At 50.8% G+C, this 26,998-nt stretch overlaps 1 protein-coding gene across 8 annotated transcripts in view; it reads right to left on the reverse strand.

The window, feature by feature from the left end:
• Positions 1–26,998, reverse strand: part of ARHGAP45 (Rho GTPase activating protein 45) — a 381,773-nt gene that overhangs the window by 197,654 nt on the left and 157,121 nt on the right. For all 8 annotated transcript variants that reach the window (XM_069216459.1, XM_069216457.1, XM_069216454.1 and 5 more), the window contains one exon: positions 26,349–26,492. In XM_069216459.1, coding sequence (XP_069072560.1) covers positions 26,349–26,492 — 144 coding nt within the window. The remainder of the gene's footprint in view (positions 1–26,348; positions 26,493–26,998) is intronic.

Genomic DNA, 26,998 nt, shown 5'->3' on the forward strand with positions numbered 1-26,998 from the left:
CGAAGCGTGGCGAGGCCTCAGTGTCACCAGGGGGCCAAGGTCCTCACTCCTCCTAGGGGCAAAGGCCCTGAAAGCTACTGGGACCTAAGGAACTCCGGGGCTGCATTGGCCAATGTTCTCACTCCACCCTGGGGCCAAGATACTCAGCCAGGGACCGACCCAAACCTGAGGTGGGTGGGCACTAGTACTTCACGCCAGTGACAGAACTGCCACGTCACGCAGTGGGCAGAAACATACAGAGCCAGTATGAAAGCACACTGCGGATATACCTGGACCTAATGTGCTAACACAGGCAAACATTTCCCCTTGTCTGTATTTTAATGCATCAGCGCACAACGGCCAGACCTGTTGGCTTTGCCAATAATTTCCACTCTGAAGCTTTAGCGAGTGTTCACCACAGCTGTGAGCATCGGATATCTGCACGATGCTTGGCACCGAGAGAGTCGTGTGCACGTGTGCATGTCTGACACTCAAAAGAATGCACTGAAGCCTGACTGCAGAGGTGCCTTCTATCACCAAAACAACTAAAGACACATAATAAACAAACACGTCCATGGAACAAGTAGAGTGCACGGGAATCTCCCAACAAACACAAGGACGCGCTCCCACAGACGCCAAGAAGACTTCCATAAACGCCAAGAAAAGTCTGACACGTGCACGAGGATAAAGAACATTACATGGGACTTCCCTCTGAATGTCACAAAATGAGGGGACTCACAGAGTTAAAAACGAGGCGCACCCACAGAGCGGAGTAAGCGGGATAACTTCACGACGTAGAAACATATGTGTGTTTATATTGTCTTAGCAAAGACTTCGCTGGGGCGCAACAGAGCTCCGTGTCATGAGTGATGGAAGCCGAGGCAAGACTGCGTCCACCAGGTGAGGGCTCACACCTTGGAGTTACACGCAGCTACATCCAATGAAGGAATCGGCAGATCATCCAAGGAGGGATTCTCCCAGAAATGCAGAGTTGTAGGACAACTGCTGAGCTGGATTCAAAAGCAGGTCCCTTTGCTGGCCTGGTGGCCACGCCACATCTTCTTCATCAGGTGAAGACGGAGGCTATGGATGCTATGCTCCTTGTGACGCGAGTTATGTTATCTTATACTATTTATAGAGCTCACAGCCACCCTGGGGTTTCCCAGCGCTAAAGGACCAAGACCGAAAATAAGACGGCCTTCCGAATATTGTACTCTTGGTTCATCAGGTAGGCTGGGAGGAAGGGAATGCCACAACTTGGCTCCCAAAAAGGCCACGGTGGCTCACCCCATTCGGTTTTCTTTATTTTGGGGAGGGTAGCCAAAGCAAGGGTGGCAGATCTCAAAGCTCTGTTCGGTTTATAGAAAGTAGCAATATTCTTCAGAAGAGGGGCACCCTTATCATGAAGGGACCTGTGTATATAGCACAGGGCCTTACATTTTATCCGCTGTTCGACGGGTAACCAATGTAAAGAAACTAGACCCGTCTTTACAGGTGACCATCTTGGAATGTCCAAAAGCAGCCGGGCAGCGGCATTTTGGACCCTTTGCGATTTCTTTTTAACGTGAGATGGGGAGCCAAGGAAAAGTCTGTTACCATAAACCAAGGAAAAGTCTTGAGTGAGCAGACGGAGTGCAAATCATTGTGGTATGTAGGTATTTAACAGGGGTCACACCTTACGTTATCTGTCATTTAAGGTTCAGATTTGTCTATGTGCATATGCACTGTAGGTGAAAGTATAATATAATATATAACGTAAATATTTACGTAGGTCAACATTTTTTTATGATTTATTAATATTGATGCATCCTCTTGGTACCCATCAGAGTGGATAAAAGATCACGGTGCGGATGTTGACTACCTTTTTCACTGGGGTGTTTTCTATCATTTAAAATAGTTTACAGAGCACTTATCTTTTTTCAGTCTTTGGCAGTACAGTCCTTTCCAAAATAGCCATGTGCTCCTCTGACAGCAAAGCACCAATATTGCAAATTACACCTATAAAGCAAGTTTCTCTTTGAGAGTTTCAGGGTAACAAAAATATAGGTACCTGACAAGGCCACATTTACACTCAGTCACGTTTTCTTTTGCTCAGAATCAAAGAGGGCTGGCTAAAGATGACAACATTTAAATGTGCGTGTGCTGCACCAGAAATCCATTTTGGTAAATAATGTTGTCAGCCATGTTTATGAAGGAGATGAAGCTATGTAAAAATTAGATTAAATCTTGTTACGGTCAGCATCAACTGCACGAGACACACTGCTGCAGGATTAGAATGAGCGATATGAGGATAGGCGGATGGAGACTGGGCCAGACACACGAATGTGGGGAGGTGTATGCACGTCAGTGAACCCACTGCCCCCAGATACTGGATGCTGCAGCTCCAGCTACTTGGCACCACCTGCACCACCAGCCACCAAGGAGCTCGCGATGACCTCTCCAAGGAAGATGGAAGGAATAGCTAGCAGTCCAGGGGAGGGAGGGAACCATGACTGGAGCCTGAGGCTGCTGAAGGCAACCCCTTTTCCTGTATCCTTGAAGTTGACCTTCTCTCAGAGGCTAAATGCTTCAGTCAGTCAATCAGGAGGCTCTTGTAGAGCGCAGACTTGTCACCCCAAAGGGGGGGGTCTCCAGGTGATGGTTTGGTGCTGAAGGGCGCAGTCCTTCTGGCAGGGGTGATAGTCAACAAGCTGCTGCTTGAAGCCCTTCCGGGAAGAGGCGGTCCGGAGGTGGGGGGAGATCGTTCCAGGATCTGGCAGCGAGGTGGGAGAAGGAGCGTCCTCACACACCCATCCACTCAACTTGGGGTTTGCCTACTGCAAGGAAGCCTGGCGAGGCGGTAGCAGCGGGACTGAGAGTGAATGACAGCACTGCGCTTGATGTCCTGAAGAAGCTGGACACTGGCACGAGTTATATCCATTGAGAAAAGTCCGCAGAGTGGAAGTAGCAGGAACTGACAGTATATAAAATATTCAGCAGCGTCACCCCCACACAGCGCTTAGTTTAAAAAAAAACATAACTGCGTTTTCTCTCCTCTTACCATCACATTCTCATTTCATTTCTTTTTCCTCTCTTTCATCAATCCTTGTTGTCTTATATGTTCTCTCTCTTCAGTCACTGTAGGAAAGTGCCCTCTTTCTTGGCATGGTTACCCCCATGTTCTTCCTGTTGTCAGTGTGTTTGACTGTGTTTAATGGGATCCTGCTAACAAGGACCCCAGTGGTTATACTCTCTCCTGTAAACTGTACCTTTTTCTTTCCACAATTGGCATACTGGTCTCCCCATGTAAGTCCCTGGTATATGGTACCTAGGTTCCCACGGCATTGGGGTTCCGGGGGATCCCTGTGGGCTGCAGCAGTTATTCTGCCACCCATAGGGAGCCCATGCAAAGGGGTCTGCAGGCCTGCCATTGCAGTCTGAGTGAAAGGGTGCATGCACCCGTTTACACTACAGGTCACTGCACCAGGTCACTGTAAGTCACCCCTATGGTAGGCCCTCTCAGCCCAGAGGGCAGGGTGGAGGTATTTGTGTGTGAGGGCACCCCTGCAATAGCAGAGGTGCTCCCACAAACTCCAGACCCATTTTCCTGGACTTTCTGCGTGCAGAGATGCCATTTTACATGTGTACTGGACATAAGTCACTACTTATGTCCAGCTACATAATGGTAACTCCAAACCTCGGCATGTTTGGTATCAAACATGTCAGAATCATACTGCAATACTGTTGCAAGTATTGGAAGTATGATCCCATTCATTCTGGGGGCTCCTTAGACGATCCCCAGCATTGCTACCACCAGTCTTTCAGGGTTTTCCGGGCAGCCCAATCTGCTGCCACCCCTCAGACAGGTTTCTGCCCTCCTGCTGCTTAAACTGATCAAGCCCAGGAAGACAGAACAAAGAATTTCCTTTACGAGAGAGATGTAACACCATCTCCTTTTGGAAACAGGTGTGACTGGCTTGGGAGGGGTAGCCTCCCCAAGCCACTGGTATACTTTGAAGGGCACATTTGGTGCCCTCTGTTCATAAACTAGTCCACACCGGTTCAGGGACCCCCAGTCCCTGCCCTGGCACAAAGCTAGACAATGGAAAGGGGAGTGACCACTCCCCTGTCCATCACCACCCCAGCGGTGGTGTTCAGAGCTCCTCCAGAGGGTTCCTGGGTTTTGCCATCTTGTTTCCAAGGTTGGCAGGGAACTCTGGGTGCATCTGAGTGGCCAGGCCAGGCAGGTGACGTCAGTGCCCCGTCCTAATAGGGGCTTACCTGGCTAGGTGACCAATCCCACTTTCAGGGCTATTTAGGGTCTCTTTCTTGGGTGGTCCTCAGATTTGGATTGCAAGATTACAGCAGGACTCCTCTGCAACCTCCACTTTGACTTCTAGTCACTGGAACGGCGACTAGACCCTCCAGGAACCAACAACGCTGCAATCAACGAAGAAGACACTTCTGCAACATTATTTCCATTACTCCTGCCAGCTTTGCAACATTTCCCAGGCCGTGCAACTTAAAAAGACAGCAACTCTTCAGCCTGCACAAAAAGTAGAAGGAATCTCTCTTGGAGTGAAGGAGTCACTCCCCTGCATCTGCAGGCACCTGCTGCAATGACCACCGGCTGCGTGGATCTCCTCTCATCTTGAGATGCGTGGATCCCACATCACAGCACAGCATGTGCCAGCTGTCCAACTTTGGTGGAAGTAAGCCTTTGACTTCATACGTAGGACAGTACCCCTGTGCACCGCATCTCTTGCAGCTGCCAAGGCTTGTTTGCATCTCCTCCAAGGGATCTTCACGCAACGTGCAGCTCCAGTCCCCAGCACTCCTTCCGGTGACGCTCAGCCTTCTGCGTGGTTCTCCTGCGGCGTGAAATCCTTTTCTGTAGTGCTGCGTTGGTTCCTCCTGCCACTTCTGTGTCCCCGTTCTGTGGGACTCCTGTGAGTGCTGCCTCTGCTCCTGTGGACTCTCTGCGAAGCTGAGGGTCCCCTGTGACTCCCCCTCCTGGGTTGAGTCCTCCTGGGCCTTGCTGGTCCCCGGCACACCACTTTTCCACTAAGCACGAGTTTGCCGTTGCCAAGGCTTGTTGGTGGAATTCCTGCACTGACACGCGTCTGCAATCTTCCTTCCGGCGTGGGACATCTTCTGCATCCATCACAAACTCTTCTCTGGCTCCAGGGCTGAAGTGCTGACCTGTTCTTCATCACCGTAAACCAACTCCTGCAGCCACAGCTGGGTGGGGAAATTCCAGTGATTTACTCCTGCTTTCCTGGTTGGGTGGGGAGAATTACTGTGTTACTTAACTCTGTGGTTTTCTAGTACTCCCAGCTCCCATCTACACATTCCACTTACCTAGATGGGGGTCCTGTGCTCGCATTCCAATTGTTTAGTATATGGTTTGGGCTCCCCCTGGGGTCACTATTGGTTATTGCTATTTGCACTGTTTTCTAACCTTTTCTATGCCTATTTTTGATCACTACCGTATATATTTAGTGTATTACTTACCTCCTATTGGAGGGTTGCCCTTTTGATCACTACCGTATATATTTAGTGTATTACTTACCTCCTATTGGAGGGTTGCCCTTCTGATCACTAGCGTATATATTTAGTGTATTACTTACCTCCTATTGGAGGGTTGCCCTTCTGATCACTAGCGTATATATTTAGTGTATTACTTACCTCCTATTGGAGGGTTGCCCTTCTAGTATTCTGTGGTATTGTGTTCCAAAACTAAAGTACTTTATTTTGTTTGACAACTGAGTGTTTTCTTTCATGTGTGTAAGTGTTGTGTGACTGTAGTGGTATAGCATGAGCTTTGCATGTCTCCTAGGTAAGCCTTGGCTACTCATCCACAGCTACCTCTAGAGAGCCTGGCTTCTAGACACTGCCTACACTTCACTAAGAGGGGATACCTGGCCCCTGGTATAAGGTGCAAGTATCTTCGGTACCCACCACACACCAGGCCAGCTTCCTACAGTCACTATTCTCAAGCTTGTATCTGCTGCTCTTTTTTTCACACTTTCTTTCCTCAGTCCTTCCTTTTCACTCTCATCCTCCCCCCTGCCTTCTCCTCCTGACTCCCTGGCAGACACCGGCTATATCAGACACTAACCACTTCCACAGGTTAGGAGCTGGTGACTATGTCCCCACAAAAGATGAACTTTTACATTGCAGAAATGAATGCCGAAAGAGCTGAACTCTGCCTGTGAACTGGCTTAACACAATGTATGAATGAACATTACTCTGTGTGCAGGGGCTCAGCTCTATGTATATAGGGACTCTGCTCTAGTTCAGTGAAAGAAACAAACTGTCTGCAAAGAAACTCAAAGTAATATCTGGAGGAGCTCAGCACTGTTCTTGGAAAACCTCAGCTGTATTTGTGCAGGGGTTTCAGACTATGGGGGTTATTACAACTTTGGAGGAGGTGTTAATCCGTCCCAACAGTGACGGTAAAGTGACGGATATACCACCAGCCGTATTACGAGTTCCATAGGATATAATGGACTTGTAATACGGCTGGTGGTATATCCGTCACTTTACCGTCACTTTTGGGACGGATTAACACCTCCTCCAAAGTTGTAATAACCCCCTATGTCTGCAGAGACTCAGCTGTTTTGTTACAGCCAGAGCTGCCACCTTTGGAAAATAGGAACCAGGATCAAGTCTGATTGCCAGCTGAACATCCCCCGATTCTGGGAGAATTCCTTAATCTGCCAATGCCTTAAACATAATGTGACTTTGTATAATGTCACTGGTGCACCTGGAAAGCACCCCATTACCTTCCAGTCGGGTTGTGTTATATAAAACTGTGGAAAAAAGATCAGCTATCTGTGGATGTGCTTCACTCGTCCATAGGATGTGGTCTGATTATGACAGAGACCTACTCTGTCTGCATGTGCAGGAACTCATTCAATTTGTGCAGGAACTCACTCACCTATGTGTTTTAGGTATTCAGGCGAATCACTAGAAGTGCAACCAACTCTAGTTTTGCATTCCTGGGAGCAGGAATAAGGAGGGGGTGTTTGGAGAGCACGACTACAGGGACAGAGAGTAGCATGGACGTATAAACAGTGCTGACGCCCAGGTGACTGCCTATCGAAGAAGTGGTAAAAATTAAAATACACTTCACTAAATGGGAAGGAAAAAGTGGAACTGGGCAGAAAAGCGAAAGACAAAGAATTAATCTGAACAAAGGAGGCTCCATGTGCCACCAGCACTGAGGCAGGGGCCAGTGGGAGGGGGGAGGTGGTGACCAATGGCAGTTCTTGCTATCATACGTGTAGGTAGTTGGCTCTGTATATACTATCTCAAGGTGAGAGATAGTGTGCACAGAGTCCAAGGGTTCCCCTTAGAGGTTGATAGTGGCAAAAAGAGATAATACCAATGCTCTATTCTGTGGTAGTGTGGTCGAGCAGTAGGCTTAGCACAGGGTAGTGTTAAGCATTTATTGTACACACACAGGCAATAAATGAGGAACACACACTCAGAGACAATTCCAGGCCAATAGGTTTTTATATAGAAAAATATATTTTCTTAGTTTAATTTAAGAACCACAGGTTCAAGATTTACAAACAATACTTTAAATGTAAGGTACTTCACTTAGATACTTTAGGAACTTTGAATGAAAGCAATATCACATACAGTTTTTGTAAATATGGCAATAAGCTATTTTTAAAGTGGACAGTGCAAAAATCAACAGTTCCTGGGGAGGTAAGTAATGGTTAGTTTATCAGGTAAGTAAGACACAAGTCTCAGTTCCTGGGTATAGGCACCCCACCGTTGGGGATTCAAGGCAACCCCAAAGTTACCACACCAACAGCTCCTGGCCGGTCCGGTGTAGAGGTCAAAGAGGAGTCCAAAACACATAGGATCCTATGGGGAACAGGGGGGTTTTGTAGATCACGGGGGGGAGACACAAGAAGGCACACAAAGTACACCCTCAGCGGCACAGGGGCGGCCAGGTGCAGTGTGCAAAGCAGGCATTTGGTTTCAGGTAGGAATCAATGGAGGGACCCGGGGGTCACTCTAGAGATGCAGGCAGGCACGGGGGCTTCTCGGGACAGTCACCACCTGGGCTAGCTAGAGGGTCGTCTGGGGGTCACTCCTGCATTGAAGTTTGGTTCCTTCAGGTCCTGGGGGCTGCGGGTGCAGTGTTGGTTCCAGGTGTCGGGTCACTTGTTACAGGCAGTCGCGTTCATGGGGAGCCTCTGGATTCTCTCTGCAGGCGTCGCTGTGGGGGCTCAGGGGGGTCGTCTCTGGTTCCTCATGGTCTCGCAGTAGCTGGGGAGTCCTCCCTGAGGTGTTTGTTTTCTGCAGGTCGAGCCGGGGGCGTTGGGTGCAGTGTGTGAAGTCTCACGCTTCCGGCGGGAAACGTGCAGTCTTTGAAAGTTGCTTCTTTGTTGCAAAGAAGTTGCAGGTTTTGAACAGGGCCGCTGTTCACTGAAGTTTCTTGGTCCTTTAGTCCAGGGCAGTCCTCTGAGGCTTCAGAGGTCGCTGGTCCCTGTCGGATGTGTCGCTGGAGCAGGTTTTCGAAGTTGGAGACAGGCCGGAAGGGCTGGGGCCAAATCAGTTGTCGTCTTCCTCCTTCTCTGCAGGCTTGTAGGTCAGAAGTCCTTCTTCTTTCTTCAGGTTGCAGGAATCTGATTTCCTGGGATATGGGGAGCCCCTAAAATACTGAATGTAGGGGTGTGTTTAGGTCTGGGAGGGCAGTAGCCAATGGCTACTGTCTTTGAGGGTGGCTACACCCTCTTTGTGCCTCCTCCCTGTGGGGAGGGAGGCACATCCCTAATCCTATTGGGGGAATCCTCCAAACTCAAGATGGAGGATTTCTCAAGGCAGGGGTCACCTCAGTTCAGGACACCTTAGGGGCTGTCCTGACTGGTGGGTGACTCCTCCTTGTTTTTCTCATTATCTCCTCCAGCCTTGCCACCAAAAGTGGGGGCAGTGGCCGGAGGGGCGGGCATCTCTACTAGCTGGGATGCCCTGGGGTGCTGTAACAAAAGGGGTGAGCCTTTGAGGCTCACCGCCAGGTGTTACAGTTCCTGCAGGGGGAGGTGAGATGCATGTGTGAGATGCCCCCCCATAGGTCTCTTGTAATTTCTTCTATTTCTAATGTTTTTATGCTAATTCCTAGTACTTGCCTGTGTATATTTTGTGTGTACTTATCTCCAGAGAGGGGGAATTGCCTGGAGTAATCTAGTTTAGTGTTGCTATAATAAAGTACCTTTATTTTTGCAACACTGTGTGGTTCTTTTCATGTGTCATAGGTTATTATGTGACTATGGTGGTATTACAAGTGCCGCACACCCCTCCTAGATAAGCCTTGGCTGCTCCTCTACAGCTACAACTAGAGAGCCCGGCTTCCTAGACACTGCCTCACTAATTAATAGGGGTTGCCTGGACCTGGTCTAAGGTGATAACACCATAGGTGTCCACCACACACCAGGGCAGCTTCCTACAACACTGAATGGCTGCAATACCATGCGGCAGGGTTGAGTAAATTATGCAGCAAGAAAAAACTAATTATGTGGCGTAATAAGAGATATAGGGGGTGATTCCTAGTTTGGCGGGTGGCGGTCACCGCCCGCCAAGCGGGAACTGCCAGAAGACCGTACCGCGGTCAAAAGACCTCGGCGGTCATTCTGAGTTTCCCGCTGGGCTGGTGGGCGACCGCCAGAAGGCCGCCCGCCCGCCCGCCCAGCGGGAAACCCCCATCCACGAGGATGCCGGCTCCGAATGGAGCCGGCGGAGTGGAAGGGGTGCGACGGGTGCAGTTGCACCCGTCGCGATTTTCAGTGTCTGCCAAGCAGACACTGAAAATCAATGTGGGGCCCTGTTAGGGGGCCCTTGCAGTGCCCATGCCAGTGGCATGGGCACTGCAAGGGTCCCCAGGGGCCCCACGACACCCGTTACCGCCAGGAACAGGATGGCGGTAAGGGGGTCGGAATCCCCATGGCGGCGCTGAAAGCAGCGCCACCATGGAGGATTCCCTGGGGCAGCGGGAAACCGGCGGGACACTGCCGGTTTTCCGTTTCTGACCGCGGCGGTCAGAATGCCCCCGGAAGCACCGCCAGCCTGTTGGCGGTGCTTCCTCCATCACCTACCCTGGCGGTCTATGACCGCCAGGGTAGGAATGACCCCCATAATGTTGACATTTTTACAATTGTTAGCACTGTCTGGGTATTAGTTGCACCTCACTGGTACCAGTAAAATACCCAAATAAAGCAATAAGCAACAGACAGGTGACCAGTCAAAGTTTGCAAAGGGTCTTCAACTGCCCAGTAACATGTGTTGCTGTGTAGTTAGTAACTTTTGAACCATTTGAACTAGAAACAAATGTTATTTTTCTTAAAATCTACAGGTTATGCAGCACAGGATGGACTATGTGTTGAATGCAGTAAATCTCTTGTTACGTGAAAATGCTGCAGCTCCACAATCACGTAATTCTAGTCGCCCTGCATACAATATAATTTGGCATTTGCACTTTCTTTACCTGAAAGGAGTCAGGTTAACACGCGGGTTGGAAACAGGGTCAGAGCCAGAGTGGGAACCCAAAGCAGCCCTGGGGCAAATGTTGTCAGATCAGCCCCCATAGAGTACATAGCGAGTGAGTCTGACCACTGCAATGAGGTTCGGGCCTGATGAAAATTTGGAAAAAAAACTGCAAGAATAGCACATTCTACAATGCATTTTTCATGATCTATTCAATTGTCTTAGTGTTTAAAGCACAGTCAATGATGGGCTTACAGGGCACCAGGACACAGCAGTGTCTGGTGGGGCTCTTCAATGGTTCCCTCACCATCGCCCTCTAACAGGCCTCTCATTGCCCTCACATGTACTTCATTCATTTTATAGCGCCTCGCTTACCAGTGTAGGGTGTTGGAGCACTTTACATCGCTCACACATACAGAGACAATGAATCCTACATGTGTAAATCAGTGTTTAGAAAATGTTACATAAGCCAAAGAGGAGTACAAGGTGTAGGACTCGTATGTCGTCCGTACTCGTGGTATGTTTTAGGAGTGCTCGGTCTGGGGAGCATCAACTCAGGATTCAGAACGTTACAGCGGTTAGGGTTGTCTTTCGTAATAACAAAGTATTTCTACCCAAACAAACCCTTTTTAGCAAAATGAAGATTAACTAACACTGGGAAAAAAGAACTCTCTCACGTGTAACATGCAGTTTGCGTGCAGCTCTTTGGTGGTAGGGCATGGCTCAATGTGGTGAATTACGATTCTAACTTATGAAGTGCACAGTACCAGAAGGATCTCTGCGACAAAGCCGCGCCCCCTGCTTTATGCACATCCCGCACTGCTCTGTAATCTGCACAGTACCAGAAGGATCTCTGCAACAAAGCCGCGCCCCCCTGCTTTATGCACATCCCACACTGCTCTGTAATCTGCACAGTACCAGAAGGATCTCTGCGACAAAGCCGCGCCCCCTGCTTTATGCACATCCCGCACTGCTCTGTAATCTGCACAGTACCAGAAGGATCTCTGCGACAAAGCCGCGCCCCCCTGCTTTATGCACATCCCACACTGCTCTGTAATCTGCACAGTACCAGAAGGATCTCTGCGACAAAGCCGCGCCCCCTGCTTTATGCACATCCCACACTGCTCTGTAATCTGCACAGTACCAGAAGGATCTCTGTGACAAAGCCGCGCCCCCTGCTTTATGCACATCCCGCACTGCTCTGTAATCTGCACAGTACCAGAAGGATCTCTGCAACAAAGCCGCGTCCCCTGCTTTGTGCACATCCCGCACTGCTCTGTAATCTGCACAGTACCAGAAGGATCTCTGCGACAAAGCCGCGCCCCCCTGCTTTATGCACATCCCACACTGCTCTGTAATCTGCACAGTACCAGAAGGATCTCTGCGACAAAGCCGCGCCCCCTGCTTTATGCACATCCCACACTGCTCTGTAATCTGCACAGTACCAGAAGGATCTCTGCGACAAAGCCGCGCCCCCCTGCTTTATGCACATCCCACACTGCTCTGTAATCTGCACAGTACCAGAAGGATCTCTGCGACAAAGCCGCGCCCCCTGCTTTATGCACATCCCACACTGCTCTGTAATCTGCACAGTACCAGAAGGATCGCTTTATGCACATCCCACACTGCTCTGTAATCTGCACAGTACAAAAGTATCTCTGCGACAAAGCCGCGTCCCCTGCTTTATGCAAATCCCACACTGCTCTGTCATCTGCACAGTACCAGAAGGATCTCTGCGACAAAGCCGCGCCCCCTGCTTTATGCACATCCAGCACTGCTCTGTAATCTGCACAGTACCAGAAGGATCTCTGCGACAAAGCCGCGCCCCCCTGCTTTATGCACATCCCACACTGCTCTGTCATCTGCACAGTACCAGAAGGATCTCTGCGACAAAGCCGCGCCCCCTGCTTTATGCACATCCCGCACTGCTCTGTAATCTGCACAGTACCAGAAGGATCGCTTTATGCACATCCCACACTGCTCTGTAATCTGCACAGTACAAAAGGATCTCTGCGACAAAGCCGCGCCCCCTGCTTTATGCACATCCCACACTGCTCTGTAATCTGCACAGTACCAGAAGGATCTCTGCGACAAAGCCGCGCCCCCTGCTTTATGCACATCCCGCACTGCTCTGTCATCTGCACAGTACCAGAAGGATCTCTGCGACAAAGCCGCGCCCCCTGCTTTATGCACATCCCACACTGCTCTGTCATCTGCACAGTACCAGAAGGATCTCTGCGACAAAGCCGCGCCCCCTGCTTTATGCACATCCCGCACTGCTCTGTAATCTGCACAGTACCAGAAGGATCTCTGCGACAAAGCCGCGCCCCCTGCTTTATGCACATCCCACACTGCTCTGTAATCTGCACAGTACCAGAAGGATCGCTTTATGCACATCCCACACTGCTCTGTAATCTGCACAGTACCAAAAAGATCTCTGTGACAAAGCCGCGCCCCCTGCTTTATGCACATCCCGCACTGCTCTGTAATCTGCACAGTACCAAAAGGATCTCTGTGACAAAGCCGCGCCCCCCTGCTTTATGCACATCCCACACTGCTCTGTAATCTGCACAGTACCAGAAGGATCGCTCTATGCTCATCCCGCACTGCTCTGTAATCTGCACAGTACCAGAAGGATCGCTTTATGCACATCCCGCACTGCTCTGTAATCTGCACAGTACCAGAAGGATCTCTGTGACAAAGCCGCGTTCCCTGATTTATGCACATCCCACACTGCTCTGTAATCTGCACAGTACCAGAAGGATCTCTGCGACAAAGCCGCGCCCCCTGCTTTGTGCACATCCCGCACTGCTCTGTAATCTGCACAGTACCAGAAGGATCTCTGCGACAAAGCAGCGCCCCCTGCTTTGTGCACATCCCGCACTGCTCTGTAATCTGCACAGTACCAAAAGGATCTCTGCGACAAAGCCGCGCCCCCTGCTTTATGCACATCCCGCACTGCTCTGTAATCTGCACAGTACCAGAAGGATCTCTGCGACAAAGCCGCGCCCCCTGCTTTATGCACATCCCACACTGCTCTGTAATCTGCACAGTACCAAAAGGATCTCTGCGACAAAGCCGCGTCCCCTGCTTTATGCACATCCAGCACTGCTCTGTAATCTGCACAGTACCAGAAGGATGTCTGCGACAAAGCGGCGTCCCCCTGCTTTATGCACATCCCGCACTGCTCTGTAATCTGCACAGTACCAAAAGGATCTCAGTGACAAAACCGCGCCCCCCTGCTTTATGCACATCCCGCACTGCTCTGTAATCTGCACAGTACCAAAAGGATCTCTGCGACAAAGCCGCGCCCCCTGCTTTATGCACATCCCACACTGCTCTGTAATCTGCACAGTACCAGAAGGATCTCTGCGACAAAACCGCGCCCCCCTGCTTTATGCACATCCCACACTGCTCTGTAATCTGCACAGTACCAGAAGGATCTCTGTGACAAAGCCGCGCCCCTCTGCTTTATGCACATCCCACACTGCTCTGTAATCTGCACAGTACCAGAAGGATCTCTGCGACAAAGCCGCGCCCCCTGCTTTATGCACATCCCGCACTGCTCCGTAATCTGCACAGTACAAAAGGATCGCTTAATGCACATCCCACACTGCTCTGTAATCTGCACAGTACACATTCTCCGCAGCAGGCACATTACCTCTCTGCGCTCCCTCCGATGAGTCAAACCTGGGAGCTCTCCGAGCAGGTGCATTCATCACCAGAGTTATCTTGTGCCTGAAAACTGTTGGGGTACAAGGAAATCTGCACTGCTATAAAACCGGCCCCCAGTGACAAAAAGGCCCCCAAACGCTCCTAGTCTCGCCGGCCTGCTAGGGCTAGTCTGGCCTTGGCAGGGATCCTCTGTGCAATGCGGCCCCCTCATCACAGTGAAAAAGGGCGATCACTCTCCCAAGGAGGAATCCTGCCATTCACAGGGAAAGCCAGCACCACAGGGTCTGTGGGTTTAATATTACTGGTGACCTCTAGCCCTCAGACCTGCCAGGGCCCTCAATGTCAGGGGCAGAGCCCCTCGGACCTGCCAGGGCCCTCAGTGTCAGGGACAGAGCACCTCGGAACTGCCAGGGCCCTCAATGCCCTCAATGTCAGGGGCAGATCCCCTCAGACCTGCCAAGGCCCCCAATGTCAGGGGCAGAGCACCTCGGACCTGCCAGGGCCCTCAATGCCGGGTCAGAGCCCCTCAGACCTGCCAGAGCCCTCAATGCTGGGACAGAGCCCCTCGGACCTGCCAGGGCCCTCAATGCCGGGTCAGAGCCCCTCAGACCTGCCAAGACCCTCAATGTCAGGGGCAGAGCCTCTCAGACCTGCCAAAACCCTCAATGCCCTCAATGTCAGGGGCAGAGCCACTCAGACCTGCCAAAGCCCTCAATGCTGGAACAGGGCCCCTCAGACCTGCCAGAGCCCTCAATGCTGGGACAGAGCCCCTCGGACCTGCCAGGGCCCTCAATGCCAGGGGCAGAGCCCCTCAGACCTGCCAGGGCCCTTAATGTCAGGGGCAGAGCCCCTCAGTCCTACCAGGGCCATCAATGCCAGGGGCAGAGCACCTCGGACCTGCCAAGGCCCTCAATGTCAGGGGCAGAGCCCCTCAGACCTGCCAAGGCCCTCAATGCCGGGTCAGAGCCCCTCAGACCTGCCAAGGCCCTCAATGTCAGGGGCAGAGCCTCTCAGACCTGCCAAAACCCTCAATGCCCTCAATGTCAGGGGCAGAGCCACTCAGACCTGCCTAAGCCCTCAATGCCCTCAATGTCAGGGGCAGAGCCCATCAGACCTGCCAAGGCCCTCAATGCCGGGTCAGAGCCCCTCAGACCTGCCAAGGCCCTCAATGTCAGGGGCAGAGCCTCTCAGACCTGCCAAAACCCTCAATGCCCTCAATGTCAGGGGCAGAGCCACTCAGACCTGCCAAAGCCCTCAATGCCCTCAATGTCAGGGGCAGAGCCACTCAGACCTGCCAAAGCCCTCAATGCCGGGACAGGGCCCCTCAGACCTGCCAATGCCCTCAGTGCCAGGCGCAGAGCCCCTCAGACCTGCCAATTCCCTCAATGTCAGGGGCAGAGCCCCTCAGACCTGCCAAGGCCCTCAATGTCAGGGGCAGAGCACCTCACACCTGCCAAAACCCTCAATGTCCTCAATATCAGGGGCAGAGCCCCTCAGACCAGCCAAGTGTCAAAGCCCTCAATGCTGGAGCAGAGCACCTCGGACCTGCCAGGACCCTCAATGCCGGTGCAGAGCCCTTCACACCTGCCAAAACACTCAATGCCCTCAATGTCAGGGGCACAGCCCCTCAGACCAGCCAAGACACTCAATGTCAGGGGCAGAGCCCTTCACACCTGCTGATGCCTGTGCACTCTCGAGCAGTCTCTGTTCACTGGGGCGGTCTGTGTTCTCTGCTGACACCTGTGCACTCTCGGCCAGTCTCTGTTCCTTGGTGGTCTGTGTTCTCTGCTGAGGCCTGTGTACTCCCGAGCAGTGTCGGTTCTCTGGGGCGAACTGCGTTCACTGCTGAGACCTGTGCACTCTCGGGCAGTCTCTGTTCCTTATCGGTCTGTGCTCTCTGCTGAGGCCTGTGTACTCTCGAGCAGTCTCTGTTCACTGGGGCGGTCTGTGCTCTCTGCTGAGGCCTGTGCACTCTCGGCCAGTCTCTGTTCCTTGGTGGTCTGTGCTCTCTGCTGAGGCCTGTGCACTCTCGAGCAGTCTCTGTTCCTTGGTGGTCTGTGCTCTCTGCTGAGGCCTGTGTACTCTCGAGCAGTCTCTGTTCCTTGGTGGTCTGTGCTCTCTGCTGAGGCCTGTGCACTCTCGAGCAGTCTCTGTTCCTTGGTGGTCTGTGCTCTCTGCTGAGGCCTGTGTACTCTCGAGCAGTCTCTGTTCACTGGGGCGGTCTGTGTTCTCTGCTGACACCTGTGCACTCTCGGCCAGTCTCTGTTCCTTGGTGGTCTGTGTTCTCTGCTGAGGCCTGTGCACTCTCGAGCAGTCTCTGTTCCTTGGAGGGTTTGTGCTCTCTGCTGAGGCCTGTGCACTCTCTGTTCCTTGGAGGGTTTGTGCTCTCTGCTGAGGCCTGTGCACTCTCTGTTCCTTGGAGGGTTTGTGCTCTCTGCTGAGGCCTGTGCACTCTCTGTTCCTTGGAGGGTTTGTGCTCTCTGCTGAGGCCTGTGTACTCTGTTTGCTGGGGCTGTCCGTGTTCTCTGCTGAGGCCTGAGCACTCTCGAGCAGTCTCTGTTCCTTGGTGGTCTGTGCTCTCTGCTGAGGCCTGTGTACTCTCGAGCAGTCTCTGTTCACTGGGGCGGTCTGTGTTCTCTGCTGACACCTGTGCACTCTCGGCCAGTCTCTGTTCCTTGGTGGTCTGTGTTCTCTGCTGAGGCCTGTGCACTCTCGAGCAGTCTCTGTTCCTTGGAGGGTTTGTGCTCTCTGCTGAGGCCTGTGCACTCTCTGTTCCTTGGAGGGTTTGTGCTCTCTGCTGAGGCCTGTGCAGTCTCTGTTCCTTGGAGGGTTTGTGCTCTCTGCTGAGGCCTGTGCACTCTCTGTTCCTTGGAGGGTTTGTGCTCTCTGCTGAGGCCTGTGTACTCTGTTTGCTGGGGCTGTCCGTGTTCTCTGCTGAGGCCTGAGCACTCTCGAGCAGTCTCTGTTCCTTTGACAGTCTGAGTTCTCTCCTGAGGCCCGTGTACTCTTAGGCAGTCCCCAGGTCTACCATGCTCCCTCCCGCCCAAGGGGGACTCTTGTGGGCGCACTGACTGCACCACCTCAGTCAGTGCGCCTGCCTGTAACAGTGCGTGGGGGTCCAGGATTCCTTGACTGGCATGAGGACGCACCCCCTGCACACAGTTAGCACCTGCAGGTTTTATATGACACAAGAGGGTCGCCTAGGGGTGCGCGGCCTCTACAGTTCTAGCTCCTCAAGGGCGCTAGAAGAGGGAGCAAAGCACCAGGTGAAATATGCACAAAAGGCCCAGCTGTGTTGGGATAATTAGCTCAGTAAAGATACACCCAGACCCAGATGTATTCGTGTTTAGCACAGGTGCCAGGGAAGCAGCACCAACTGCGGGGCCACCAAATGTTTACATGCAAAAGGTATTTTGCGTCAAAACATGATTTGAGCACAGCAGTAAACACCACTGCTGCTTAATTCATGCGGAGGTGGAGTGACGAGGCTGGCACAGGCCAAGTACATGTTTTATGAAGCACAAAGCCAGATGAACTCAAGTCCTGCATCATAATGCGGCCTGGTTTTGGGGATGCGAGTACCAACCGAACGCAGAAGCAGACAAGGAGGGAAACTGTGGGTTAGTTCCACCTACGATACACGCAAATTCCATGAAAACCACACAGATTGCAAAATGTAACACTTGGGGGGGGAGGGTCATCTGTCTCAAGGGTATTCCTTGAGGACAAACTGCTTGCAAGACACCACTAACTCGTCTTGATGAAACACTAAACTGTGATTAGCCTCACATTTAGCATGTCTGGTTGATGACATTATTGGCATATAATGCATCAAATATGTTGGCGCATTATTTTTGCAATTGCACACACAGCACTGCGGACTTTCATGAGTGCTGTGCATCATTTGGTGAACCTGGGCCCAAGACTACGACACCCACAGTGCATTAGGTTATCACATGAAAGTCCAGGACTGGAATCAGTGTCTGTGATGGCACTGAGTGAAGTGGTCACCCAAAGCAGAAGAGACCCAACACCTGACGCTGAAGCCGAGAAGGAACTCCCGGGTGATTTCATCTTACAACGGGGGCTGATCCAGAAAGGCTTCAAGTACATTGCATTGGCAGCTCTGTAGGTGGCTTAGCAGTCAGGTGACCAAAAATAACCCACACCGAAGACTCCTCCATGTTTGACTGCGGTTCCTTTCTTCTAAGATGTCACCCAACTTCAACTCTCACTTATTCCTTCCTCCTAAAACGTAAACCATCATTGAGCAACACGAAATGTAAAGATGTCTCACTGGACACAGTGACCAAAAGTCATCTGAACCACCCGAACCTACACAGTTCTGGGAGACCCCAAGATCTGACCAGAAGAATCTACCGACAACCACAACTACCAAAGCCAATCTTGAGTGCTTCAACCTCCAAGAATATTCTTCTGACCCAACTCACTCTGGTGAACACACTCTGGGTAGCGTATGTGCCCCCCCGACACAGTGACTGGCAACGCCCAAGTTATCGGAGCAACCACAACAGCATTACCTTCAGGGTAAAGACACCTATCAAAAACAGGTCAAAGACAAAAACAAGGAAGAGAAAAATAAACTCACACAAAGAATGGAAAAAATACACCTCAAACCACTCTACCCCACCTTGAAAGAACCCCAACAAAAACGCAATCCTAAGAGATACACAACCCTTCTAGAAATGGATCTCCACTGCACTGATAATCAGATGCCAATAAAGATCACATCCAGGGTAAATCACACAAAAAAATCACTTGGAGTAGTTACATTATCAAAAGAATGAAAATACAACTCAACGGACTGCAACGCAAATGAAGAAGATCAATGATGAAAGCGACAAATTCACACTATGCGGGTGTGACAGAGGCTATAGAAGAGCCATCAGAACCACAAAAACAGCACTATTCCAAACACACAACTGAAGCCACCGGCCTTCTAAAAACTCCACACGATTATAGCAGAATTCCCCTATCCAGAGTGCCAAAACCCAGAAACAGCACCCACAAGCCGCCTTTGACAAATTCTTCATGGAGTTGACCTAAAACGTAGAAACCACCCCAATTCACAACACAAACACCATAGAAAAATTATCTTCTACACCTAAATGCTTTCAATACTCTCTCAAAAAGATCTCCTCAACATTATCATCTCAAACAGACCATCAGGATCCCCTTCCAATCCAGCGTCTCCTATCTGTGCGAGGGGGCTAGCCCAGAGCCTACTCAACAAGTCCTCGGAAATAGGTTCACTCCCACTGAGCTAAAAACCTCCTATGTTAGATCACTCCACTAAAAGAAAACCTTAAACCTATCTAACTACAGCAAGCTATCCAATCTCCCATTTATAGGAAAAATATTTAAAAGTGTAATGTGTTTACTCAATGTTCCAAGAACACAGAAAAAAATGACTCAAGGTCGCTCTATTGCTTCTGGAGCGATCAGTGACTTCTGACTCTGTCCATTACCACTCGCTACTTCCTGGACACCATTATCTGAGAAAACATGAAAATGCTCCAAGGTGGGTTGCTTCTTACCTCTGAAACAGGGCGTAGTGTACTCAGCTACTCACAACCAACAGTGTTATGAAACATCTACTAAACCCCAGGCGCGGCCGTCCTTTAGGGCGGAGGGGCAACGTCCCCCCACCTTTTCCCCTCATGAAGAGTGTCTGTCAGGCTGAACAAAGGTCAGCCTGACAGACACTCTTCATGTTCAGGTCAGGCAGCCAGGAGTGAGCCATGAGCGATTTGCGCAGACTCCCGGCTGCTTGAGCTGAACTTTGCTGGGCTGAGGAGATCACAGCTCCTATGGGCGTGACCTCATCGGCTCAGCAAAGGTACCTCGAGGCCCTCCCTTGGGTGACGAGAAAAGCGTCACCATTGACTTTGACCCGGGTGCTTCAGGTTTAAGCCCTGAAGCACCCAGGGCGAGTGTCAATCAGTGACACTTTGTCACAGAGTGGGGTGGGGTCAGCAGTCTCACTGACCTCATCCCACTCTGTGACGAGGCTGGGACGGCTGCCTTCCCTCAGCAGTCCCAACCCTCCTGGGACCTCGAGGCTGAAGGTAAGTGTGTGTGTGATGTTTGAAAATGAATGTGTGCTGCACGCGTGCATGTTTGAATGTTATGAGTGTTGTTAATGGATGTGCATGTGTGCATATGTGTCTGTGTGTGAAAGAATGTGTGTGTGTGTGTGATGTTTGAAAATGAATGTTTGGTGCGTGCGTGCATGTTTGAATGTTATGAGTGTTGTTAATGGATGTGTGTGTGTGTATGTCTGTGTGTGAAAGAATGAGTGTGTGTCTGCTTCCCGCCCGGCCCCCTCCCTCCCTCCCTCCCTCCTAACGCTGCCGGACGTCACTGCTAAACCCCCCAATGGACCTGATTACATCATTCACCCTCACTTGTTACCACTATGCAGATCACACGCAAATCATTCTTAAAAAAGGATGGCTCAGAAGATCACTTCAAAACCTGACAGCTGCCTTTGCACCATAAATGCATGGATGATGAGTAATCACCTACAGCTCTACTCCACAAAGACGGGAATCATGAATGTATGGATATGATATTTTTGAAGCGCAAACTTAGCATGAAGGCAGCAGAATGCTGTGCAATGTCAAAGACCAGCGTGAAGCTAACAAGTAGTAGGAGAGGAAGTTGGGTTGTGCACAGTTAAAGAATCTTGATATAGTGCTCTTTAACGAGGCGAGTGCTCAACTCCTTCCAAAACTGGATCAGCGTTGGGGTGGTCCTGATGGATGCAGGGACGTTCTTCCAGATCCATGGTGCATAGATGGAGAAGGGCTGTTGTCTTGTTTTTGTCTTTTGTACGCTTCTTCGCATGCAGTCTGATGGTGTCCTGGATGTAAGTGTGCGGATAATCGCCACAGATGTGAGCCTCTCAGCAAGATGAGCGGGCGTTGGTCGTGATGGCTTTGTAAATGATGCCGCTGGTTTTGAAGATGGTGCGGGCCAGTAAAGAGGGCCAAATGAGTTTCATAAGGACAGGGACAAGGAGATCATGTTTCCTCAGCCCCTGGATGAGACAGGACTGTGGAGAGTGACCACAATACCACCTTTCAGCCATATTGCCCACAAGAAGAGGTGGCCAGTTGAATTATAACAGAATACCTACTGGTGACCAAAGATTCAGACCTATCCTGAGACCGCGCGTCAGTCAGGTTATAAATGGTGCCTTCTACACAATGAAAACATAGCGTCGCATCTTCCCATGCCTGGGACTCCAATAAAAGCTGGAAGCTATCCTCACACTTGTAATCTCCAAGTTTGTCTATGCCAACAGCAATAACTAGACCCCCTTAGTTTCATGACATGCAAAATACAACTCATCCAAAATGCAGCCGCAAGACTCCTTCTCTGCCTTCACTCAAGAGAACCCATGACTCCAGTCCTCCCATCCCTCCACTGACTACTTACAGCCAGAAAAGCAATGTTCAAGCTATCACAATTGTTCATAGAGCCTCCCAAAGAAAAAGACCCCTACACCTACTGTAGGAAAGTACCCTCTGTTTGGCATGGTTACCCCCCACTTTTTGCCTGCTATCAGAATGCTTAGACTGTTTTCACTGGGATCCTGCTAACCAGGACCCCAGTGATTGTGCTCTCTCCCTCTAAATTTGGTTGCCTAGGACTTTGCACACCTCACAATTGGCATACTGGTGCCCCCTTATAAGTCCCTAGTATATGGGACTTAGCTACCCGGGGCATTGTGGCACCAGGGGTTCCCTATGGGCTGCAGCATGTATTGTGCCACCCCTGGGAGCCCATTTAAAATGTGTCTGCAGGCCTGCCATTGCAGCCTGCGTGAAAAGGTGCATGCACCCCTTCACCACATGCAACTGCACCAGGTCACTGTAAGTCACCCCTATGGTAGGCCCTCCTAGCCCAGAGGGCAGAGCGCAGGTCCCTGTGCGTGAGGGCACCCCAGCATGGCCAGAGGGGCCCCTACAAACTTCAGCTCCATTACAATGGACTTCTTAAGTGCGGGGAAGCCAGTTTACCCATGTACTGGACAGAGGACCTGTGTCCAGCTACAGAATGGTAACTTCGAACCTGTGCATGCTTGGTATCAAACATGTTGGAATGATACCCAATACTGCTGCCAGTACTGGTTGTATGATTCCATGCACTCTGGGGGCTCCTTAGAGGACCCCCAGTATTGCTCCTACCAGTCTTCTGGGGTTTTCCGAGCAGCCTGCGCTGCTAGCACCCCTCAGACAGGTTTCTGCCCTCCTGCTGCTTGACCAGCTCAGGCAGAACAAAGGATTTCCTGTGGGAGTGGGCGGCAACACCCTCTCCAATGGAAACAGGTGTTACAAGGCTTGGGAGGGGTAGCCTCCCCAAGCCACCGGTTTGCTCTGAAGGTGCCCACCTTGCAAAAAACGGTTTGCACCAGCTCAAGGACACCCAGATCCTGCTCTGGCGCAAAACTGGACAAAGGAAAGGGGAGTAAACACTCCCCTGTCCATCACCAGTCCAGGAGTGGTACCCAGAGCTCATCCAGGTGGCCACTCGATTCTGCCATCTTGAAACCAAGATGTGCAGAGGCCCCTGGGGGCGTCTGAGTGGACAGGTCAGGCTTGTGACATCGCAGACCCCTCCTGATAGGTGGTCACCTTGCTAGGTGACAAAACCCCCTCTTAGGGCTATTTAAGGACTCTCTTGAGGGTAGGTCCCCAAATTTGATGTGCAAGACTCCACCAGGACTCCTCTGCATTGTCAACTTCATCTTCTGGCCACTGGAACCACAACTGGACTCTTCAGGAACTGACAATCTGCAACTCCAGCAATGATTCTGCTTTGCAACATTGTTTCTCCGGCTCCTTCCAGCAACTGCAACATTTCCCAGGCTGTGCATCTTCTGAGGTAGCTGAGACTTCAGTCTGCACCAAGAAGAAGGAATCTCCCTTGGAGTGAAGAAGTCACTCCCCTGCATCTGCAGGCACCAACTGCAACGACGAACGGTTGCGTGGATCTACTCTCCGCTGGAACTGCGTGGATCCTCCAACTCAGGTGGTAGTCTGAAGTGGTCCCCTTGGTCCTCTCTGCCTGCGGTCTAACCTGGGAGACGGTAAACCATTACCTTTCCTTGCAGGACAGTACTCCTGTGAACCGTGACTCTTGAAGCTGCCAAGGCTTGTTTACTCCTGCTCTAAGGGATCTTCAGGCTCAGTGTAGCCCCGATCCCCAGCACTTCTTTCTGCCAAGCACAGTCTCCTCTTTGCTGTTCCAGCGACGTGGGACTCCTCTTCAGGTTTGCTGACTGGGCCTCAGTGCGACTTGGTGTGCCTGCTGCCAGTGGGTCGCCTGCGGGGCTGCAACTGCTTCTGTTGGCTTTCTCAACTGCTGAGGGTCACCCTGGACTACCCTCCATGCATCGAGTCCCCTGGGCCTTGCTGGTCCTCTTCAGCCTTGCAACTTCTTTTGCTTCATTTGCATTTGTCAAGGCTTGTTTGTGGTCCTCCTGTACCACTGACCATCTGTGGCCCGACAACCGACGTGGGACACCATCTGCACTGCTCCAAGGACTCCTCTTCAGCTCCTGGGCTCCACAGCTGGTCATGTTCTCCCCTAGTCGTCCTGGTCCTGCATCCACAGAAGGGTGGGTAGTGGCTCCTGCCCCCACTGGACACTCCATTGTAGACTGGACTCTGTCCCCTTCTTTTGCAGGTCCTCTTCTACCAGAATCCACCTTTGGTTTCTTCCTGTCTGGTCCTGTTCTCGTACAATCCTTTTTCTAAGTCTTCCTGTTAGTTCTTGGGAAAACCAGGCACTTACCTCTGCTCTCCTGGTCGGTGGGGGTCACTCTGGTACTCACCTCTTGGGGTTTCTTGTTTCTCCATCTCCCCTCTAATGATTCCACATACGTGGGAGGGGGCTGTATCTGCATTCCACTTTCTTAGTCTATGGTTTGGCCCTCCCCTAGAGCCCTTTCTATTTTTACTAAGTATTGCCAATGCTTGTTGCTTTTTATGCTATTTGCTGATTGCTATTGTGTATATAATTAGTGTGTACTTACCTCCAGTCAGGGGGAACTGCCTATAAGTATTCTAGTGTTGTGTTACTATAATAAAGTATCTTTATTTTTGTGACACTGTTTGGTTCTTTCATGTGTCAGATGTTGCTATGTGACTATTGTGGTACTGCATAAGCTTTGCATGTCTCTTAGGTAAGCCATGGCTGCTCATCCACAGCTACCGCTAGAGCAGTGGTCTCCAAACTTTTTAATGCTGAGCCCCCCCAGTTGAAAAATAAAAATCAGTGGGCCCCCCTTCAGATTTTTTCACAATTATTTTATGAAGATGGCAATGTTTAAATATGTATAGACCTATTTAAACATTGCTGTTAAGTACTGTTACTTTTTAAAAATGCAATAACAAGCTTTTGCTCAAAGCAAAGGCCTGTTATCAGTATAATGCTTCTTTTGGCTAGAGTCTGGTGCCCCCCCGGGACCACTTGAGGCCCCCTAGGGGGGCCCGCCCCCCAGTTTGAAGACCTCTGCTATAGAGAGCTCTGGCTTCCTAGACACTGACTACACTTCACTAATAGGGGATACCGGGACCTGGTATAAGGTGATAACACGATAGGTGTCCACCAGACACCAGGCCAGCCTCCTACACCTACAAGTTAAATTCAAGCAATAGAAACAAAACACACCACTGCACTCCAGGCTCGCACCACCTATCATCATACCACCTTACCCTAGGAAATGCATCCGAGGCACTGCTTTCTCAGTACAAGCCGTCACGCTCTGAAACTCGCTACCAGCCAGCATTAGAAGCATCCAGGAACATATACACTGCAGGAGACAGCTTAACACATGACTATTTCCAAGATAACAACTTGATTCCTACAACCCTAGGATACAACGTGGAAGAATAATCGCACCCTCAAGTACAAACTACAGTCCACAGATAAGGAACAGCCCAGCCAGCACACTACTTTCTACATCCAGGTAAGTTATGAAGGGCTGACCCATGTCTAGCCTGGGTAATATGCAGTCATGCCAATTCACATAAAACCCTCCCGGCCCGCACTATACTAATATCTTAAAGCTCAGCTGTGGGGCAGCCGACTGTAGCTCACACAGGCAGTATAATAATTTCCGTAGACTGCCTGACCCTCGTACACTTGCATAAGGCAGACCTGGTACAGACCAGGCGTGTCACCCAAAACTGCCCCAGTCCACACAATAAACCACCTGTAGACGAACTGAAGAGGCGTGGAATAACTGAAGAGGCGTGGAATAACTGAAGAGGCGTGGAATAACTGAAGGGGCGTGGAATAACTGAAGGGGCGTGGAATAACTGAAGGGGCGTGGAATAACTGAAGGGGCGTGGAATAACTGAAGAGGCGTGGAATAACTGAAGGGGCGTGGAATAACTGAAGGGGCGTGGAATAACTGAAGGGGCGTGGAATAACTGAAGAGGCGTGGAATAACTGAAGAGGCGTGGAATAACTGAGGAGACGTGGAATAACTGAGGAGACCTGACACATGCCGCTGATCAAGAGACTGGACTTTAATCTATTCCAGCACTGCAGGTCCCAACAAGCTACACACTGCAGCCCTTTCTGACATCTCCCAAACTCTCTCACAGCTCCTGTTTCTTCTTCCAACCTGCACCTGGTCAGGCTCATAAACTTTAAACAAAAAAAAACAAAATGGACAAACAAGTGCAGTAACCAGCTAAGTGGACTATGATGAAAAGAAGTATGGTAAAGATCCCTGCAGAGCTGCTGAAAGCTGTCAGCTTACTGGAACCATGAACTGTGTGCCTGTCTCTAAGACCTCTACACCCACCTCACGGCTTTGTACCGTGTCCCACAACACGATAAACGCACCTCAGAGGTCATCACGCACGACATGGAAACACTTCCCATACAGGATCAAAGACAGCACACTCCCAACCACACACCTTACACAGTGTAGCGTGCTACCCATGCAAGCAACCGCTGCAGGCCCCACAGTGGGGTAGTAAGCACAATATAAAAGTTGCAATACAAGATAAGGGTTGGTGTGTTTTTGTTAGACCCTCCCTTCATGCGGGAGAGACCACTAGATGTCACCTTGCAACAGGGAAGCTGTGCATTGAGACAGAGGTGTTGAAATGCTCCACTCTGCACTCACAAGAGTCACCAGTAGGACTGATTAGGGGCTTTGGACTGACCTTTAACCTTGGAGATAAGGGTCCCAGCAGCCGTCAGGGTCTCCATGGTGTTGAGGAGAGGGTACTTGGTGATGACCTGTCGCAGGATGCGCAGCGCCTCCCCCAGGCACTCGTGCGCCATTGGCCGCTGTGAGTCCAGCTTCTCTGCAAGGAAGAGGAATAAGAACAGAAGTTATGTGGTGCAGGGAAGCAAAGCTGCGGGCACCCGCACACCCAGCAAACACAACTTCAATGCACACAGATACTCTACGAGCACAGCCAGTGAACGAAGACAACCGATCACCTGGAAACAGAGCAGGTGCAGCAAGGCAATCAATAAATGCAGTTACAAAGTGCACACTCACCTGCAAGTACAGCTAGTGCATCAAGGCAATCAATAAATGCACTTACAAAGTGCACACTCACCTGCAAACAGAGCAGGTGCAGCAAGGCAATCAATAAATGCAGTTACAAAGTGCACACTCACCTGCAAGTACAGCTAGTGCATCAAGGCAATCAATAAATGCAGTTACAAAGTGCACACTCACCTGCAAGTACAGCTAGTGCATCAAGGCAATCAATAAATGCACTTACAAAGTGCACACTCACCTGCAAACAGAGCAGGTGCAGCAAGGCAATCAATAAATGCAAAGCGCACACCCACCTATATA

The sequence above is a fragment of the Pleurodeles waltl genome, chromosome 12 (assembly GCF_031143425.1).
Source record: "Pleurodeles waltl isolate 20211129_DDA chromosome 12, aPleWal1.hap1.20221129, whole genome shotgun sequence".
NCBI classification, from domain to species: domain Eukaryota; kingdom Metazoa; phylum Chordata; class Amphibia; order Caudata; family Salamandridae; genus Pleurodeles; species Pleurodeles waltl.